Below are 20,761 nucleotides of genomic sequence, written 5' to 3'. Positions count from 1 at the left end.
CTGAAAATCGACTTAATTTCAACGTAACTTTGGTACTTAAACAATCTACAACATTTGCTGAAACTATTCTTATACATCAATTTGTATAATTTACCACCATAAATTTTTGATGAATTTATAAAAACTGTCCCTTCTTTTCATATATTATCGGTGACGCACGCTCGCGACCTCATTATTAAAAGGCAAGATGAGAAGACGTGCTAATAGAAACCAATACTTGTTATTTAGATATTATATTTGCTCCAAACTCGACTACGGCCTCTTAAATGTAAATCGTCGCTATACTTACTCAACCTCATATATGCAACAATCATTTGATGGAAATGTCGCTTTTCTTTCATTCGGAATACGGGTGTTTTTGTCATTAAAGTGTTGCAGATACGAGGTTGAGTAAGTATAGCGGCGAAATAGTATCCAGGCGGGGCTTGTAATGCTTTTTAACAGTACTTTTCTATACACTGCATGCAATAAATTATTGTATGAGATACGTAGTCTAAGAAAAAATCGTACCCCGGTGTTTAACAGCTCAAACCAGTACCATATGGTTTGTGGTAGGTAACTGAACGATGGTTTTTAGGGTTCTTTGCACAAAAGAAATACAAAAGGCGAACGTAATGCCACAAGGCATTTGATTTGTGCTTATAGTTATTTTTAATAATTGTGGTATAATTATAATTTTAATGAATACTTAGTTATTTTAATAACAAAACTTCCGTGAGACATAGACATATTAAATATATTAATAACGGGTCACTCACGTGTTTTAAGTCGAAAACGCTCGACATGCTCGGTACGGAGTGAAACATGTCGAGCGTTTTCGACTTAAAACACGTGAGTGACCCGTTATTAATATATATTTAATAATACTTAGTTACTTACATCTTGGTATTTTATCTTCAAATAATGGCGTTTCGTCGCTGGGCCCTCGAGATGTAGATGGCGCCGGTTCTTCATCTAATATGACCAATTGCTCTGTAACAAACCACTAGTCTAAACTGTCCTATTGTTGGCACCCAACCAATGATTGGCACCTTCAACTTATTATAAAACTAGCTTTTGCCCGCGACTTCGTCTGCGTGGACTTAGTATCCCCAGCTAGAGTAAGAATAGCGCCTGGAGAAAGTCTTATAGCAATCATTCAATTTGAGCATAATATGCACACAAATATTAGGCAACTCATTAATTATCTCAATTCCACCATGATTCCACCCCGCTTTTCACCCTCTTAAGGGATGATTTCCGGGATAAAAACTATCCTATTTCCTTCCCCGGGACTCAAACTATCTCTACGCTAAATTTCAACTAAATCGGTTCAGCGGTTTAAGCGTGAAGAGGTAACACACAGACAGACAGACAGACTTTCGCATTTATAATATTAGTATGCATAAGTATGTATTAGTGCATAATTATTTTCCATCTTATTTTCACGGAAACGTACGAACGTGTCTTGCTCTTTCAGTCAGTCTCGGTACAAAAAGTACTGAGGTTGACTGAAGTAGCATGACAAATACGAACGTTTCCGAGAAAATACGATGGAAAAGAATTATGCACTACATATGTACTAAAGCACCGAGGTGATTGAGACTGGTACTTTTCAATCATTAGGTAAATTAGTCTAGTGTGAAAACAATAAAAAAAATAGACACACTAGGAATTGAACCTACATCGGTACGGCTTATCGCTTTACCAATGCTAGAAGTTACATTCTTGGGTGATTTCTTAAATTTTTCGCGATAGACCCGTTAATGACATTAATTATGACAAAACGCGAGAGTTTAAACTAAAGTGTTTAATAACAAAACTTCCATGAGACACGGACATTTTGGACCCGGGTATGTCCTTAAACTACGTCCAAAAGAGAGGTATGGGCACTGTGAATGACATATCGCTTTGTGTGGTAGGGCACAGGACAGCGGATGTCATTCCAGATCTAGAGCAGAGCCCAACTGGGGAGGTACCTCCACCTTACAGAAAACCGCAGCCAGATAACACTAGACCCTACTCATAGTGTTGTGTTCCTGCCGGTGAGTAAGGTTGCCAGAGCTCAACGAGAGAGAGAGGAGTGTTAGGGTCGGCAACGCGCATGTAACTCCTCTGGAGTTGCAGGCGTACATAGGCTACGGAGACTGCTTAACATCAGGCGGGCCGTATGCTTGTTTGCCACCGACGTAGTATAAAAAAAAAACATATTAAATATATTAATAACGGGTCACTCACGTATTTTAAGTCGAAAAACGCTCGACATGTTTCACTCCGTAATACCGAGGACCCGACGACGTGAGTGACCCGTTATTAATATATTTAATAAGTTTAAAGCGTTATGCTGGCAACGCACCCTGGTGCCATTACCGAGCTGTACAGTCAAGGGCATATTCCCAAAGTTTCAAAAATATGTGTACGCTCTTACACCTTAGACAATAAAGTCGTGTTCACATATTTTTGAGCTATTAGTCTGGATCGATATTTTTGCCTTCGACTGTACTCTGTGTAACTCACCTGTACATTTGGTGGTGAAGCAGGAGATGAGGGCACTTAGCGCCAGAAGCAGCATGAGGACTGCCAACACGACGAGGGCAGCCACCACATATTCCGCGTATGAAATGGTGGCTATTATACGGAATCTATAGGCAAAATAAGTAGTGTAAAAAATATTTGAAATCTATGTCGGTTGTTCCACCGTACTTAAGGGGCCCACAGACTATCAGTCCGCCGGACGATATCGGCCTGTCAGTTATGGGACCCACTGACTATCAGTCCGCCGGACGATATCGGCCTGTCAGGTAGAACAAAAATTTGACAGCTCCGAACAACTGACAGGCCGATATCGTCCGGCGGACTGATAGTCAGTGGGCCCCTTTAGAACAAAAATTTGACAGTTCCGAACAACTGACAGGCCGATATCGTCCGGCGGACTGATAGTCAGTGGACCCCTTTACGCTCACATAATCATATAACACAAAATATACAAAAACAACTGAAGTAGACATTTATACTATACACGGTGGCCAAAAAATAAGTGTATTCCCGTTGCTAGGGCGGGTATGGGACTATACTGAGCAACTTTTACTATGGAACCAACCACGGAATCGCGAAAATTTTTTTTACCCTAGCATAGAAAATGGACCAGCCAAAATGTACGATACAGCCAATTTTTTTTTGTCACTACTGTCAGTGTCACTACTACATATTTGACGACCTGTCTGGCCTAGTGGGTAGTGACCCTGCCTGTGAAGCCGATAGTCCTGGGTTCAAATCCTGGTAAGGACATTTATTCAGTGATGAACACGGATATTTGTTCCTGAGTCATGGGTGTTTTCTATGTATTTAAGTATTTATATATTATATATATCGTTGTCTAAGTACCCACAACACAAGCTTTATTGACCTTACCGTGGGACTTGGTCAATTTGTGTAATAATGTCCTATAATATTTATTTATTTATTTATTACATATGAAAACTACAACTGTATACCTGAAACTCTTAACCCTCTCAGTTCCCATATTGTATTCCTTTAGCGTCATCTCGCTCGCTCCCGTGCAGTCCTCGTCGCTCTGTTTCACTATGAACACCACGTAGAATCCCACAGAGAACATGGATTGCTGTGGACATTACATTTGGTCAAAAATTTCCCTTATTCATAAAACTTTATGGGCCTGATTTAGTTCAATTATGTTTTATCCCTTTCTTACAAATATATAAGTCAAAATGACAGATAAAGACAAACAAATAGCTAATTCAGGCCAAACGTTTATGAATAACGGAATTAATCTACAGAATAAGATTTTTTAAAGAATATATAATGTTTTTAGTGTTTGACAAAATTTATTGTCAATAGAATTATACAAGGTGACTGAAATAAATGTCATATACGAAGAAAAACCGGCCAAGTGCGAGTCGAAGTCGCGCACGAATGGTTCCGTACCGTTACGCAAAAAACGGCAAAAAAATCACCGTGTGATGGAGTGATGGATGAAAATATAACTTACGGTAAGTGTAATCCCTCCTTTATTCATCATGGTAAGATGGTAGCCCTGGTAGTTGACATCTTGCTCGTTGTCAAACACTGGACACTGAAAAAAAAACTCTGAATAATTGTATATATCGGTAACGTATGTACAAACTTGAAATAGACTACCTATTGAAATAAAACTATGAAAACGGATTATATCGCGTATATTGAATTTATAATACATCCCGACGTTTCGAACCCTTTACAGCGTTCGTGGTCAACGGGTGACTGAGGAAAAATTACAAAGTGCAAAAATACACACATACTAAAATAATGAACAATCATAGACTACAAACTTTAAGGCTGGTTGTACATGCAAAATCGGTTCATAAGGCTAGTTATACACTACAATTATTTTCAAGTAAAGATATATATATACGCGATTAAAAATTTAAACCACCGTTCATACTCTACATACTATGGGACTTATGCCAAATTTGACCGTCCCATAGAAATCAGCGGGCAATGTTGGCCGAACGTTAATTGCAATTAACGATTAACCAGTACAAATTGAACCGTAAACCGTAACGGACGATTACGATTGGTAGGCGTCAAGACCGCTAAGCTTAAGTGGGACTGGGTGGGACATGTCTGTCGCATGCACCCGGAAAGGTGGTCCAAAATGGTTACTGGGTGGGACCCACGGAGCATCATAGACGGTGCAGGCCGGGGTTCAGGCAGACCAAAAAGGAGATGGCGGGCCGACTTGGACGCATTCTACCCCAAATGGTGGGAAAATGGCGATGACAGGGTCGAGTGGAGAAAACGAGGGGAGGCCTTTGCCCAGCAGTGGGACACCAAAATAGGCTAATATAAAAAAAATGGTTAATTGCATTAACGTTTCGGCCAACACTGTCAGCGGGATAACATCAGCCGGAATGTATGAAACAGCCAAATTTTTTTCGCGATTTCGATTGGTCCCATAGTAAAAGTTGTTCAGTATGACCTATAAAGTCACTACGCAGTATGAACGTAGGTTAAAATTTCAGCCTGTATTAGAAGGAAAATGGGGACTACGTTGTTTAATAATAAATAATTGACTTCAGTGAAGGTTGCGGGTTCAAGTCCTAACTAAGCAACTTTTCTTTTTAACACAAATATGTAGATAAAGTCAAGTTATTCAAAAGAACGAAGATGTAGTGACAAAAATTGAGAAAGGTATGTTGAGATGGTTTGGACACGTGGAAAGAATGAGTGAAAGAAGGCTAACAAAGAGAGTGTATAAGGGAGAGGTAGAAACGGGAGTTGGAAGGGGCAGACCTCGGCGGACTTTCTCTGATCAGATCGGGGAAATCCTGAAGAAAGGCCAGGTCAAGAGCACCCTAAACCGGCGAGCGTGTATGAGGAATGTTATGAAAGTGAAGGAAGCGAAAGAGGTATGTCAGGATCGTAGCAAGTGGAAATCCGTGGTCTCTGCCTACCCCTCCGGGAAATAGGCGCGATTATATGTATGTATGTCAAAAGAAAGAGTCTTGGAACTTGTAACTTACCGAGTTGTTCTGTATGGAGATGACAGCACAGATGTCATCATCCGACTCTACAATCAGAATTACGCTCTTTGGTATTGTATAGTTAAACCTAAAACAACAGTAAAGGTTAGGTTGGGTAAGATAAACTATGGGGCAAGAGAAACACTAGGGAAAATAAACAGTTAAGAGATATTTATTTATTTCATAAATACAATAAGCATGTTACATAATTAGCATAATTACACGACATAACTATTAGTCAAACCCGTTCGTTATCGCTTCCGGTGCAAAAGTGCCCATAATGCTCACGGCATTACCTCGCTGGATGGCTATTTTAGGCAAAATAAAAATACATATTTGATTTTGATATGAGTGCTTGCCTTGTGCCCCTTCGCTTGCTATTTTTTTGAATTTTTTATTATTATAAGAGGAGCATTTAAAAATTATGTATGAAATCTGTTTTTCGATCCTAATATTTACAATAATCAAGAAAACGAAAAAGCAAACGACCCTTCGTTTGCATAGCTATAGTTAATAAACATCTAATTTCATAAAAATCTTGTCCATAATATCAATATCCAGAGAGGAAAATGGTCACTACGTCCGTATGGAGAACCGGTCTTCCCCTTTCCTCTTAACCTTTAGTTTCGACGCCGTGTCAAACACAAAAGCAGTCATCCAGACGCCACGTCATCGAAGTATTAAAACTGAAATTGAACTTTATGCATATGCATGTAGGTTTCTGTTGCTCTGTGGTCTATGACCGATTAATCGGTCTTTGGCGTTTGAACCTACGGTGCGTATATATCGGTCATTGGCGTCCAAAAGGTTAATACCATAGATTACCTTAGTGCGGGCAGCTCAAGATCTGTCGTTCTCGTTTTATTGGGCGGCGGGTCGCTATCGAAGGAGAAGTAGTAATACTTTGGAGAGCTCGGCGTGACGTTCAAATACACTTCCTATAACAACACCAAAAACAACTTATTAATGTTTTATTACAGGCAACTCATGTATATAACATTTCAAACCTTCGCGCTTTGAACACATATTAAATCACATTTATAATCAAAATATTTAGATCAGTACGATTTCACTCACTATTTTCCATCTGCGGACTGCCCCGCGCCCCCCGCCCCCGCCCCATGAGGGCGCGCGCAACGAGCGACGAGGCGGGCGGCGCGGGCAGTGCACGAAATACAACCGCCGCGGTCACTCGTGCCTGAGGAAGGATTTCCAAAGAATCCGAAAAAACCAAAAGCGACTAAAAATAATAGTAAGTGAAACCGTACTGATCTAAATATTTTGAAATATGTCTCACGATAGTTTAAGTTCGAACATTTATAATCGTTTGACATTTTGCTGGGACCACAGAATAAATGATAGTAGTAGGTAAAGAAGATTCACTCTCTAACAAAACGCGACTGCTACGCACAAGGCGGCGCAAGCGCGTGCAGGCGTCCGTTCCATAGCGGTGTGCGGCAATTACTATGGCAAAACCTCAAAATTGAGGCGGCCGCTACTTGTAGCGACGCGACGAAATCGCGGAGTGAGACACGCCTGCTGGGACGTCGTTAGCCGCGACCACGACCAGTGAAACCTGTGTCGAAACGTCGGTAAATAAAGGTAAGAAAATTCATGTATAACTGAAATTTTATAAGCTGACCGTTTAGAACTTGCGAGCTTATCTTGTGAATCAAATAATAGCAGGTAACAAAAAATGCATACAAATAGTTACTATCTTCTCAAAGTTATAAAAGGTTGAAATTTAGGCTCAACATGTCCCCACCTGCAAGAAAAGCTTGACCAAGACTCGAGCAAAATCCGACGCAACATGCATCAGACAAATAAAAAGATAAAGATAAAAGATAAAAGACATTTATTCGTGACGATCACAACACAAGTACGAACATGTACAGACAACAACAGCAAGAAAAGAAGAGATCATCAAGTGTGCATCACGAAATGGACCCAACTCAGCATAATGCTAGCTATAAAGCCAGCGCTGGTCTTCCGTAGGGCCCATTCGGTGATGCCACGACAGATAACACACAAAGATACATATTATAACATTACAAAGATACGCACAAAGAATACCTAATTATATACAAACATATTAACCAAACCAAAAAGATATACATGAAGAGCACAAACAAAAATAAAAAAACAAGTATACAAGAAAAAAAAGAAAAACATTCAAGAAACAAACAAACAAATCCATAGAATAAATATGAACCGTATTAAATCATATTTACAATCGGGTCTATCGTGAATTTCGCGATAGACCCGATTATAAATGTGATTTAATAAATGTGAACCGAGCTTTAATTACGTGAGTGCGTGATAAACATTTACAAGGTGTAAAAAAATTATCAAGTTTAGGGTGAATGAAAATGAAATGAAACCCTTGTCCATCACTGAGTATTTACCGTGTCAACTACTGGTTAACATGTCCAACACTGGATACTAACCTTATCCACCTCTATGAAGAAGTCGGTGACCCGCCGCAGTTTGATGGCGACGGGCACATCGGTGGGATTAGACGTGGTTATCTGTATCGTTGGCCGATTCACCGTTGTTATGTCTGAAACAATAAATAAATAAAATAAAAATATTTGGCACAGTGTGTGCATATTCCAAAAACTTTCAGTGCCACCGTACTTACTAGGCCCCGCATCGTGTGGACCGAGTGTGCGAGCCATGTCGTTCGTGCGCCATCGAAAGTTACTAGTTTGCACCACTAGAGAAAGCACCCATGATACTACGTAGCTTAAGTTGAATGTGCCAAAATCTATTGTTGTGTGCAAGCCGAGTCATTCTACATACAATACTGTTTATATGTGACATTTTCAACCGTAAGGTACCACATTGTCGCTTGTCAATAAGGTTGATTTCAAATTGAAGCTGTATGGAAATATCGCCTTATTGACAACCGACAATAAGTACCCTTTTGATTGAAAATGGCACATATTATTCCAAAAACTTTCAGTGCCACCCCTACTTACTAGGCCCCGCGTCGTGTGGACAGAGTGTGCGAGCCATGTCGTTCGTGCGCCATCGCCAGTTACTAGTTTGCACCACTAGAGGGAGCTCCCACGATGATACTCCTGCGGACAGAAGCGAATCGTGATATATGTGTCAGCAGAAGATGCTGAAGATGTTGTATTAAGCAGGTGAGATGTTTAAAATATGTGTGCACAGACAGTTCTGTGTGTAGGCATTTTTAGGAAAAACCGGTCAAGTGCGAGTCGGACTTGCCCACCGAGGGTTCCGTACTTTTTAGTATTTGTTGTTATAGCGGCAACAGAAATACATCATCTGTGATAATTTCAACTGTCTAGCACGGTTCATGAGATACAGCCTGGTGACAGACAGACGGACAGACAGATGGATGACGGAGTCTTAGTAATAGCATAGAGTAACTTATACTAGAGCGGTACTGTCATAGTAAATTTTGTAACCCCAGTAAATTCACTGCCATCTGTTGACACACTTTAAAACTAAAAATGAAGATTTATAAAAATACGATAAAATGTATTTAAATATAGATAAATAATTCTTTTTATTTGCATTAATTATTTTTATGATTTTGACCCATGTTCTTTCACTGATATGCGTTAAAATTGTTAAATAACAAACGAAACCGTCAACGCCATCTATACGACAGTAGGCCAAAACTAGTAGCGCCCTCTGAACGAGAATCATATTCAATCCGTCAAAAGTAAATTGAGTAGCTTCATATATGCATTAAGTGTGCTCAAGGTCAATACAAATCAGAAAACCGCGTTATCAGCCTATTTTGCCTTCGCCCATGCATGGCTCCAATACGGTGTAATATTATGGGGAGCCAGCACTGATGTACACCAATTACTCATATTACAAAAGAAATGTATCCGCATTCTATCAAATACCCGGGTACCAGATAGCTGTCGTCCGCATTTCATTAAACTTGAAATCCTTACGTTACCCTCTATTTATATTCTGGAAGCAGCTCTATTTGTTAGGAAGAACATGAATTTATTTAAACAAAAAGTAATAAAATCACAGAGACGAAATAAAATAAACCAGCTAGAATTACCAACTTCAACGTTAGCAATGTTCAGAAATGGTCCGTATTACCGATGTATACTAATAGCAAATAAAATACCCGAAGAAATAAAAAACGAAACCAAAGATGAATTGTTCAAACGAAAACTTAAAGATCTGCTAATTAAAAGGTGCTATTACTCTATTGATGATTTTTTTAATTTATTTTTATTTATTTTTTATTTTGTTTTTTTTTTTCAGACAACAATGGTCCACAATAATACAAATTAAAAATTACAATTAAATTAAAATAGGTTATAAATTAAATTAAAACAGGTTATCAATTAAATTAAAATTACATAAATTAAAAAATTACACTAAATTATAAACAATCATTTACTTGCTGGAGCCCGTACATGAACACTTACACAGTGACTCATATACGGGCAATCCAGCCGGTCTGCGATCATGGCCAGGACGCTGTTGCGGCTGGCGCGCACTCTGCTGAGCATCGCCGCGCACCGCTTACGCAGAGTGGCGTAGAAGCAATCGGTGCGCGCTTCTGCGAACATGCTCGACGCACTGCAGTGGCGCGGCAGCCGCAACATCACCCTGAACGCGTTATTATATTGGACGCGCAGGGAGTTAAACGACTTATGAGTGAAATGAGCCCACAGATTGCTAGTGTAGAAAGAAGTACAGTACGCCTTAAAAAGGGTTATTTTTACTAAAGTTGAACAACGTGCAAATCTGTGGGCGATCATGTTCGCTCGTGCCGCCAACGACCTACGCTCCCGCTCCATATCCGCGTTATCTTTTAGGTCCTCGGTTAATACATGTCCGAGGTACTTGAACTGTTGAACCCTGCTAAGAGGTACTCCATTCAGAACAAGAGAGGGAACGTACTGCGGGTCTCTGGGCCCCGCCTTGAACACCATGATTTCGCTCTTAGCAGTGTTATAAATTAGACCATGTTCGGATGCATATTTTTCACATGTCTGCAACAGTGTTCTGAGGCCGCAAACCGATGCACTCAGCAAAACCATATCGTCTGCGTAAGATAAATTATTTACACATACATCATCTATGTGACATCCCACGTGATGCCTGCTAAGCGCAACGATTAGTTCATTTACATACAAGTTAAAGAGCAACGGCGAGGACAGCCCCCCCTGTCTCACCCCGCACTCCAACCTGTATGCGTCCGACAAGCAGTTTGACCACCTCACGTTGTTTTCTTGATGCTTATACCAATAATACAAGATATTTATTGTATCTACAGGGACATTGTTACTTTTAAGTTTATTCCATAACAAATCATAAGAAACAAGATCGAATGCTTTCGATAAATCTAAAAAACACGCATAAATTGACGTGTTTCTGTTCGTATAGTATTTAATAGTATGCTTAAGGCTCAAAATAGCGGATTCCGTAGATAAATGCGGGCGGAACCCAAACTGGTTATCGTGGAGTTTTATATGTTTCGCTAATTGCGCATTCAGCAAACTATCCAATACTTTTGCCACGATAGTAGCCAACGATATCGGTCTATAGTTAGCCTTGCTAGACGCATCACCGGTCTTATTTTTAATAATTGGTACCACTATTGTTTTTAACATGTCCCTAGGCAAATAAGCATGGGCCAGACATAATGAGTAAAACATAGCCAGCACCCGCGGCATATGGGGGCCCGCGTGCTGTAAATGCTCCACACTGAGACCGTCATGGCCGGGGGATTTGCCTTTCGACATATTTTTTATGGCTAGTGCAACTTCTTTTGTCGTGAACCGCGTAACCGGCTCCGCGTCATTTGGGGCAGAATTGAAAACCGTGGTCGACGGACCCAGTGGAGACTTAACATAGAAATGGTCCCTAAACATATTCGCTACGTCTTTAGCCCCAGACAAACCCTCGACGCTCACAGGAAGGCCTGGCTTAGTATTCAGCTTATTTGTACACTTCCAGAATGACCTAAAATTATTTTTGGAGTGATGTGTGGCTAGCATATCCATTTTTATTTGGTCTTGGTTGCTCTGACACCACCTAAGACGAGACTTAAAAATACTTTTACTCGTGATCATTTTATTATAAATAATTCCACTCCTAGGCTGGCCACAGCCCAACCAAACCTGAAAGTCTTCCTTAGCCTTACTATGCGCGTCGCTGACGTGCCTGTTCCACCCTATAATTTTTTTTCTACGACTACGTCTAGCGGTACATGCATTAGTACAGGTCGCAGCACTGCAAAGCGCTGTAATTATATCTTTATACAAAGTATCTAAAATTTCTCTATGACTATACTCAATACACCTGTGATCCCCGCAAGGGATCAGGGTTTCAGGGAAATTGATTAGCCTTAAACTCTCATTACAATGTTGTTTATAAGCTGAAATCTGATCTGGTTTCCTCTCACCCCATATCACAGTGTTACTGATAATAGTATTAACACTCGCGACCTTTTCCCTAAGTATTTTAAGGTTACATTCCAACACAAGCGGAAAATGATCGGACCAAAACACGTCCAGCTTAACGTATACATTCACCACCGAGTCAAGTGCAGAATCCGTAACCAGGCAATGGTCGAGCCACCTCCGCGACCCATGAGCCTCACTTATAAAAGTATATGAGCCGGAATGCACTCCCAACATTTCTACATCAATACACGTCCACGCTTGATCACACGAAAAGTCTATCATCTCACTAAAGAACGGTTGACCGGGGTGAGCGTTAAAGTCTCCGAGTATGAAAACCGACTCAATGTTATTATTATTTATAATAGCACTCACCGCACCGAGACAATCCGTGAACTCCGGCAGATTCTCCGCACAATCCGTAGGCATGTACACGCTCAATATTAGTATCGGCCTATTCACTAACATTACCCTAATAGCACACACGCGCGGGTTATCGCACTTAATCACCGAAACATCGCGTAACACCGATTTATTCCATAACAGGGCTACTCCGCCGTACGGCCGCCCTCGCAGCATGCCCGCCGTCGTGTCCATAGCTGAGGTCCCAGTGCAGTTGAACTGATCGTCGATGGTACCAAGATATGTCAGATCGCCCTCTTGTAACCAAGTCTCTTGAAGCGCGATTACGTCACACGAACGACACAGTTCTCTTATGCTATCAACTGATCGTTTGACGTTTTTGCAATTGAAACTTGCAAACCTACATATTTTATCCATTTATAATATCTCGTTGCTGGCCGTCCACAGGAGACATTCTCTCTCTGTTCGAAGTATTATGATTATATTTAAAGTTCACAAATCGTCGGAAAATAATGCCCGCCGGCCATAACTTTTCATCAAGGAAGAGCGGAACTTTAGTTTCACATACGAAAAACTTATACGCGTTGTGGTTTTTTTCGGAGTTAATTGTAATTTTCCTCAAAAAAAATGCGTTCTTGCGTTTTGTCTTTTATATATTCAATTATATCCGCCTCAGAAGTGTCCTTGTGAACATTTGAAATAAAAATAGGCACTTTTTTTCCCGCCGATTTAAACTTGCTTACTGTATCTCGGGCAATACCCCTCATCCCGCTGTAACGATATTTTGTCTTATTACGATTTCGTTTTGTTTTTGCTGATTGCCAGCCATCGCCACTATCGTTCGTTGGCGGCTCGTCATGTGGTCCTGACGTAACGGTATCAGCGCTCAACAGCTGACTCGTCGTATTTTTTACTAAATTCATCTCGAGCTGCAACGAAGTAGTATTTTCTTGTGATTGTCCTTTCCCTATTACCGGCTTAGCACTGTTACCGCCAGAATCCGTACTATTAATTTGAGATATAATTTGATTACTTTTTTTCGAAAGAGGGTAGGCTGCAGAACTCGGCGCCGGTGTATTGCTCTCGATGCGAGACTCCTGCCTCGACGACTGAGTCATCTTTGGCGATGCACCGTTAACTTCGCACTTCTTATCGCCGGTTATCTTTGTACTCTCGTTGTGAAAAGATTCTAACTCTGGTATTTCGCTTACCGGCTGGGTAGTTGTGTTACCTAATGTCGATGAATGAATTTCAGGTAGCACAATATCACTATTCACAGACTCCCTATTATAATGAGAATATTGCGATACTAGGCCTATGGGGCCGCTATCGTGTACCCAGGCTCCCCGCCTATTGTTTACAGGGTTAAAAGGAGTTTGAGGCACTGAATCGTATTTTAAATTTTGCACATCCGCTCGTACATTTTCTAGTTCGCTTTTTGTCGCATATGACGATCTAATTTCCTGCAGGTCATTTTGAAGCTTTACTATATCTTTTAAAAGCTTTGTGCAGTCAAGGTGGTCGAACGACAGAGGGGGCAGTTTCTCCAATTTTCGAGCTACAAACACCGGTAATGTATCCGCTTCTGCGGCCCTCATTACAGTAACGATGTCATCAATATCACGCGCTTCTTTACCGGTCCTTTTTCTCACAATTTTCCGTTGACCAGTAGACAGCGATTCAAAAAGTAACGTTTTCGATTTCTTTATTTCGTCACTCGAAAACGCAGACGTACAGATACGCACAAGAGTAATATCGTCAATCACTGATTGTTTGTTTTGTATATACGACAACAACTCGTCAATTACGATGTTACACAAACTACATTTTAAAATGTTCGACATTTTCACGGCACTCTCCGCATCGGAACAACAACCGTTACGCACACATCCGCCTTGCGCCGCGTTTGACGTGAGACTGATGATACAACCTTATCGAATTAAAATATATATATGTAAATGTTAATAAAATGTAAATCATATTTTCTTGTACATTGAATCAATTTAGATTTTAAGCAATTATGTAAAATATTAAAAATGAAATTTTATTATTATATATGAATTTAATCATTTTACTGTCGACGTTAAATTTAATGGTTCCTAATCTAGTTAAAATGAAAAATATGTATTTTTGACGTGTCATGTTGCATGCAATATATATAAAAATAAATGTTGAAATGTTATTGCTTTAGTATTTAGTATTAAGTTTTAGTTAATAAGTACATTGCTATATACCCTAACAGGGTTCATGTGAACACTTTAGCTGTAAAATGCTCTTTGTAAGACCTTCTGTAAACACATGATTATAAATGCAATAAATGAATTATGAATTATTATGAATTATGAATCAAATTTTCTTGATTTTCGAGGCACATTTTTTCCTTAGACTGTATCCATCGATTACGGAGTTATATCTATCTTTGGTAATAGGGTCCCGTTTTTACCCTTTGGGTACGGAACCCTTAAAAGTGTACCATTTCTCTTCGAATACCACACTTTTGGGTTATTTCTACTAGGCCAGGATATGAATGCTCAAAAAAAGTTATAGAAGAAAATGCTTGGAACACAATTTTTGACTTTTGTAACTTTGTTTGGACTAGTTAGGAGGTGAACATATCAAAAGTCCCCGACCGTAGCCCTTGAGCTGGGGGGAGTGGGTTTGAAGGTTCCAATTTTCTATTTTTCTAATATATCTCTGAAACTATGCGTCTTAGCGACATGGCAACTTTTACAAAATGAAAGGTGATTTTTATTAGGTACAAGTTTTATTTCGTCGTTTTACGATATTATCCGCTCTTGAATGTTTATTTGGGGCTCTCAATTTTATCTTGATATAGTCTACATCAGTGAAGCTGCTAGGCCATGTTTCATATCGTTTTCGTATAAACCGGGGGTGATAAATTCATTTAAGGTTTCACATTAATACCATTCCAAAGTGCACTTTCTTTTTGCTTGGTCTATACTCAGTATCACAAGGATAATATTGATAAAAAAGTGTGAAAAAAAAACAGTTTAGTGAGGCATTTTTACGTAATGGAATACTGGGGACATTTTTTTTCTTTTTTTATTTAATAAACCCAAAACTTGGTAGTTTTTCGAAAAGTAAATGTTACACTTTTTTCTGACAACCCCCGTATGTTTATTGTATTGTAAAGTCGCTATCAAATACAAAATCTATTTATTTGCCAAAAATCCATTTTAACTCGTATGAATGTTACAGTGATCCCCACACTAGGTACAGCCTGTCATGGGCAACCAGACCAGACAGTTCCCAAAATATATCAGATATAATGGAGCGGCCGAGATGTTCAAAAATATTCTCACTCTAACGCCTTTCAGATATTTGTGAGCACCTTAGCCACACCGATGTATCTGACAGTGAGTGTACATGTTACTAGATCTAACCTTTCTGCTGCGTAGCGGTGACGAACACGGGGTGATCACCGTCGACGATATCGGTGGTAGAGACGTGTACTCTTGTCGGTAGGTGGCACCATTTGTCTGACGTCTGAATTAATTAATAAAAAGAAGTTGAAATTCGATGGCCGATTATTTGGCTATTCGGCCGATGGCTCCGCCGGCCATTCGTTGCATCTTTAGTCTCTATATATTTGATGCTGACACATAACATAATGCACCTCGAGTGATGAAGAAAATAACGAAAATGTATCATTACTGCAGTTGCAGTTATCGGTGCATTTACCTCATTGAAGTCCAAGATCTGTTCAGTCGTTGAGTTCACTGTGATGTTGATGAGCGTGTCATATTCGTATCTGGAAATATTGGAAGTTTTAATGTACTGTCACCTGGTTATCTGGGTTACAGCTCAGTTAAGTATTAACAATTAAAAACATATATATATTATTAGAAAAAGCTAAACTGACCCATAATAATTTCACTAATTGTAAATAATGTTTAATGTACTGTTGTTCGTTCTTTATATTTTTAGCCTAATGTATTATCTTTAAATTTAAATTAAAATAATGTACGCTTGAAAAATTCCTGTACCTTATAGTTTTTTATTTGCATGGTTTAATTCATTATTAACGATGTGTAAATTTGCATGCTGTTTAAACAGCTGAAGAAGGTGAAACGATTGTATGTAATGTACATTTAACCTAAGACAATTATTGTACCCTTTTTCTGCAAATAAAATTATTTCTATTTCTATTTCTATTTCATAAATTTTAATCTATGTAGGTACCTATTTTTTAAGATTTAAAGATATATTTTAATACATACATCTATATATTATATATCTAGTTACTTATTGTAAAGGTCTTTACTATCTATCTGATGATAAAAATGTTTTGTTTTGATACTATCAAGCAATACGAGACTGATATAAAATAACAAAGTTATTTGACTGATTCATCGTTTTCTAGGGCTTTACAAATAATAGTAACGCGTCCCAAGTTTACTACTGTCATAGTACGGGGAGTCCCTAGCTAGAAACACACACATATACTGTTACAGTAGACACAAATAAAAGAAGGTACTTACACATTGTAAACAAAATTCCTTTTCGTTCCATTTTCAGCGAAAAAACTACTCTGAACTGTACAGTTTAGTAATCCATATAAAACTACACTCACAAGTAACGATTTTGTAAGCATTTCTTGCACTTAAACTATGTTATTGCTCATTTATTAAAGATAGAATCGCAAAATACACCGCTCAGCTCAACGCCTTTCGCGAAGATGTCATGTCATTGTGACACTGACAGAGACAGGTTATGTCAAGGGAACGTTCGGAAATTGATTAATAAATACAGAAACTGATAATAGTACCCTTTTTAATTATAGTTGGTCAAACCTAAATTGTCCGTAACTAAAGCTATGTTTAGACTAGCAAGAACTTGCATGCAAGTTTCATAACATTGCGGTATCTGATCAAACTTTTGAATGCAGTTTACCTCAGTAGTCGGCAAGGTAACGTAAATTGCATGCAAGTTCTTGCTAGTCTACACCTCGCTTTAGAACAAAAAACTATACTCATCCTTTTCTTTTGGGTGCTAGTACTAGTGTAAGACAAAGATAGTATGATTCTCTCTGTCTATGTTTGAAATGAGACAGTCCTTGGACAAACTATAATTTCTAGGGTTCTGTTGGAGTATTTTATGTAACTGAAAAGGTAATTTATCATTTGAAAATGGCATAGGTAAGAAGTAAATTAACAGAAAATATGATCGAATCCAGGAAACTTCTACATTTGTTTTATGTCCGATTTTTTGTTTAGTCCAAGTTTGGTCCATGTTATGTATAGTAATTTGAGACAAGTAGGCATATGTTTAATAACAAAACTGTTCGCCGAACAAAGAACAATATGTTAGTATCAAGGTACAATAAAATAATACACAAAAATTATTGATTTTCACTTATCGAACTTGCGCAAAGTTCCTTGTCAATTTTCTAGATTTGTATTGAAAATACCATCAACGAGAACAAATACATCACGAAATGCGGTCCAAGCCTAACTAAAATTAATAAAAGTCAGGGTTTCCTTTTGATAGTAGGGCAACACTGCGTTTCCTGGGTACTTTTTGTACAATTCGGAACCAAATTTCAAGAAATTTATTGTACATCGAGAACATGCTAACAGTAAATAGATTGAAAATGGCGTCGTTTTGCCGATCAAATAAAATATTTTAATCTTTTCATCAAAAAATTCTTCTGATCATATGTTTTCGACTATTTCTCTCTCAATTAAGTTTTATATTATTCGGAACATAATATTTAAACGGCGTCAGTGTTTAAGTGGCTTAATTCAGTTGTAAATTGTAAAAAGTAGTGGAAAAATGTGTTGTATGTTATGTTGAGTGTTTTAAATCACGTTTACATGAATTTATCTTGGATCTCGAGGGCGAGATGTTATCGACGGTGGAGGAGAGCCGGGGCTACGACTTCCAGGACCCGGAGAACGCCAAGAAATGGCGCGGGCTCTTCGTTGGCTCACTCCGAAAGGTTTGTATACAAAAACATTGATTGATAAAAGTTCGTTTTTGTTACGAAATAGTCGAAAAAACTCGTAGAAATGTATTAAAGAACCTTTTTTATTTAATTATGAGGGTTTCACAACAGTTTCTTCATTGGTTTAAGTGTTTATTTAAGTAACAGATGTTAAATTTGATTTATATATTTGAAGGTCTCATTCGTAATTCAAGGGTAGGTGTCAGAGCATTTAAAATTCTTCCGAATCAACTATGCAAACAAAAAGTCTGAAAAAGCAATGGCTAATTTTTATATAACTAAAGATAATTGGGTCACAGAACTATTCAAAACAATCATACAAAGTTTGTGATCAATTTGTACATAATATTTTAAAACCGGCCAAGTGCGAGTCGGACTCGCGTACTAATGGTTCCGTACCATTACGCAAAAAACGGCAAAATTTATTCTGTTTTTTGTTATAGTGGCAACAGAAATACATATAAATTTTAAACAGACAGACAGACACACTTATGCATTTATAATATTAGTATGGATTGGAAAGTCACCAATAAATAAATGGGATGTTCTATTGAACATCCCATCATCACTATCATTTATATGATTATATGCCAATATTAACCTTGTACAAAACTATAGTTACCTTGTAACAAAATGCCTAAAATTTATAATTACTAATATTTTGTCTCGGAACACAACCAGTAGTGGGAAATAACTGCGAAAATAGAAGTTTGTAACTTTCGACACAGAATAAATAATACTACCGTACAGAAAGGAAACTTCCTACAAAACTGAAGTTTGACAGAGGTTCGACCCTGTCGAATCAGAATAGAATAGAATAGAACATTTTTATTCAACATCACATGAAATGGCAGAGTTAACAGATAGCGTAGTACATTTTTTACAGATAAACCTTAAATTTAGACTTACAAAACTAAGAAATTGAGTTGCACATCAGAGAGAAATATTCATGCGTGTTAAATAGGAGCTTGCCTCAGCATAATGTTGCAGTGTATTTACTACAACGCTGGTTTTCAGGCAGACCCTTGATACATTATCCCTTACTCGCTGTTAGTCGAAAACTAAATGGCTTAGAATTATGTTAACATGTATGTATGAGTGTAAACTATGTTTTAGAAATTGGACAGAACAATTGCTGGTATAGTGTGTAAGCAGAATTTAATAGTTACATATGTATTAAAGGAAGTATATAAGCTTATGATAGATAGATATGAGTGCAAAAATACTTAATATAGATAAGAATAAATAAAGACATAAGGTGCATAGATATAATCATTTTAAATATGACGGCGTGGGTCTAGTACCAAGAGGTAGCGAGTTTTGTATTGCTAAAAGATATTGTTTAAACCGCAATTTAAAACTACTTATTGTATTTAAGTTTTTGAGGGGTGGAGGTATATTATTCCAGCATTTCGTTGCTGTATATTTGAAGCTACCTCGAAATGCAGCTGTATGGTGACGTGGTAATACCAACTCGTCACAAACCGATCTGATGCCATACAAGCTCGACCTGCTTGCGCGCCAAGTGAACTTATCGAACAGATACTCTGGCTCTGATGTTTTAAAAACTCCAAACAACAAAGATGACAGGTGCAGTTCTCTGCGAAATGCCATTTTGAGAATACCTGCTGAGTTCAAATAAGGTTCATGCTCTCGTGGCGGAATTCCGAAGCAATATGCATATGCAGCACATGCATTCTGCACTCTCTGCACTATACGATCAGTGCGGGCTAGTAAACGTGGACCGTAGACTATGTCCGCATAATCAAATTTAGAAAGTACTAAAGAATTACAAAGTTTGATCAATCAATCAAAGAAATCATGCTCTCTTTCTAATATATGGCACTATCCCTTCAGTTCAAGTCATTATCTTATCTGTGGTTGTGCTTGCAAAGGGACGTCAAGTTGTGCCAACCCTAAAACTGTTTGGAGCAATGCTGAGCCGAATGGAGCCGAGTTTGCCTGAAGCGAGGAGTTTCGCACCCCTGCTTCCGAGCAACTATCTCTGTCACTATAATTACGCCAGCATTGGAGTAAAAAAAGATGCCCAAAATTTGCGAACTTCTGTGTTTGCGGTAGTGTCGACCTTTGCACACCTACATTCTATTCAAGCTTATGCAAATCGTGTTTTTTCAACGTCCATCTGAGGCGCGTTTGTATTGTATTTGTGTTTTCTAACTGGCGTGTGTATCGCTAAAAAAAACCGCGGTGGGCACAGTTCAGTATGTAAAAAAAAGGGTGTAGGGTGGTAATTTTTGTCTGTTTTGTTTATTATGATGCCCATTTGTCCTCAGGTGCTGGAGCAAGTGCACCCGTCGCTGACCGCGGAGGAGAGTGCCCTGGAGTTCGTAGAGTCCCTCTGTCTGAGACTCCTCGCTACGCTCTGCGCGCACCCTTCACCACTCTGCGTACAGGTAGGACAAGTGCAGTCGCTGACGGAGATAGCCCTGGAGTAGAGCCCCTCTGTCTGAGACTCCTCGCTACGCTCTGCGCGCACCCTTCACCACTCTGCGTAC

General features: G+C 38.8%; 2 protein-coding genes and 1 long non-coding RNA gene across 3 annotated transcripts in view; 2 read left to right on the top strand and 1 right to left on the bottom strand.

Annotated features, from left to right (window-relative positions):
* LOC134753671 (uncharacterized) overlaps positions 1-3,434 on the top strand; it is a 256,262-nt gene extending 252,828 nt beyond the window's left edge. Inside the window, exon 2 of the long non-coding RNA XR_010128837.1 lies at positions 3,330-3,434. This is a non-coding gene — a long non-coding RNA (uncharacterized LOC134753671). The remainder of the gene's footprint in view (positions 1-3,329) is intronic.
* LOC134753644 (SID1 transmembrane family member 1-like) overlaps positions 1-16,958 on the bottom strand; it is a 31,104-nt gene extending 14,146 nt beyond the window's left edge. Inside the window, exons 1-11 of the mRNA XM_063689582.1 lie at positions 16,780-16,958; positions 15,980-16,049; positions 15,682-15,784; positions 8,483-8,584; positions 7,949-8,061; positions 6,327-6,439; positions 5,502-5,589; positions 3,989-4,072; positions 3,474-3,601; positions 2,497-2,621; positions 880-972 (exon numbers count right to left, since the gene is read on the bottom strand). Of these exons, the coding sequence (XP_063545652.1) occupies positions 880-972; positions 2,497-2,621; positions 3,474-3,601; positions 3,989-4,072; positions 5,502-5,589; positions 6,327-6,439; positions 7,949-8,061; positions 8,483-8,584; positions 15,682-15,784; positions 15,980-16,049; positions 16,780-16,892 (1,132 nt within the window). The 5' untranslated portion in view covers positions 16,893-16,958. The remainder of the gene's footprint in view (positions 1-879; positions 973-2,496; positions 2,622-3,473; positions 3,602-3,988; positions 4,073-5,501; positions 5,590-6,326; positions 6,440-7,948; positions 8,062-8,482; positions 8,585-15,681; positions 15,785-15,979; positions 16,050-16,779) is intronic.
* Positions 16,959-17,768: 810 nt separating this feature from the next.
* LOC134753453 (protein son of sevenless) overlaps positions 17,769-20,761 on the top strand; it is a 57,720-nt gene continuing 54,727 nt past the window's right edge. The window contains exons 1-2 of the mRNA XM_063689327.1: positions 17,769-18,239; positions 20,540-20,659. Coding sequence (XP_063545397.1) covers positions 18,144-18,239; positions 20,540-20,659 — 216 coding nt within the window. The 5' untranslated portion in view covers positions 17,769-18,143. The remainder of the gene's footprint in view (positions 18,240-20,539; positions 20,660-20,761) is intronic.

Source organism: Cydia strobilella, chromosome 27 (assembly GCF_947568885.1).
Source record: "Cydia strobilella chromosome 27, ilCydStro3.1, whole genome shotgun sequence".
NCBI lineage: Eukaryota > Metazoa > Arthropoda > Insecta > Lepidoptera > Tortricidae > Cydia > Cydia strobilella.
This window is presented reverse-complemented; position numbering and strand designations above follow the sequence as displayed.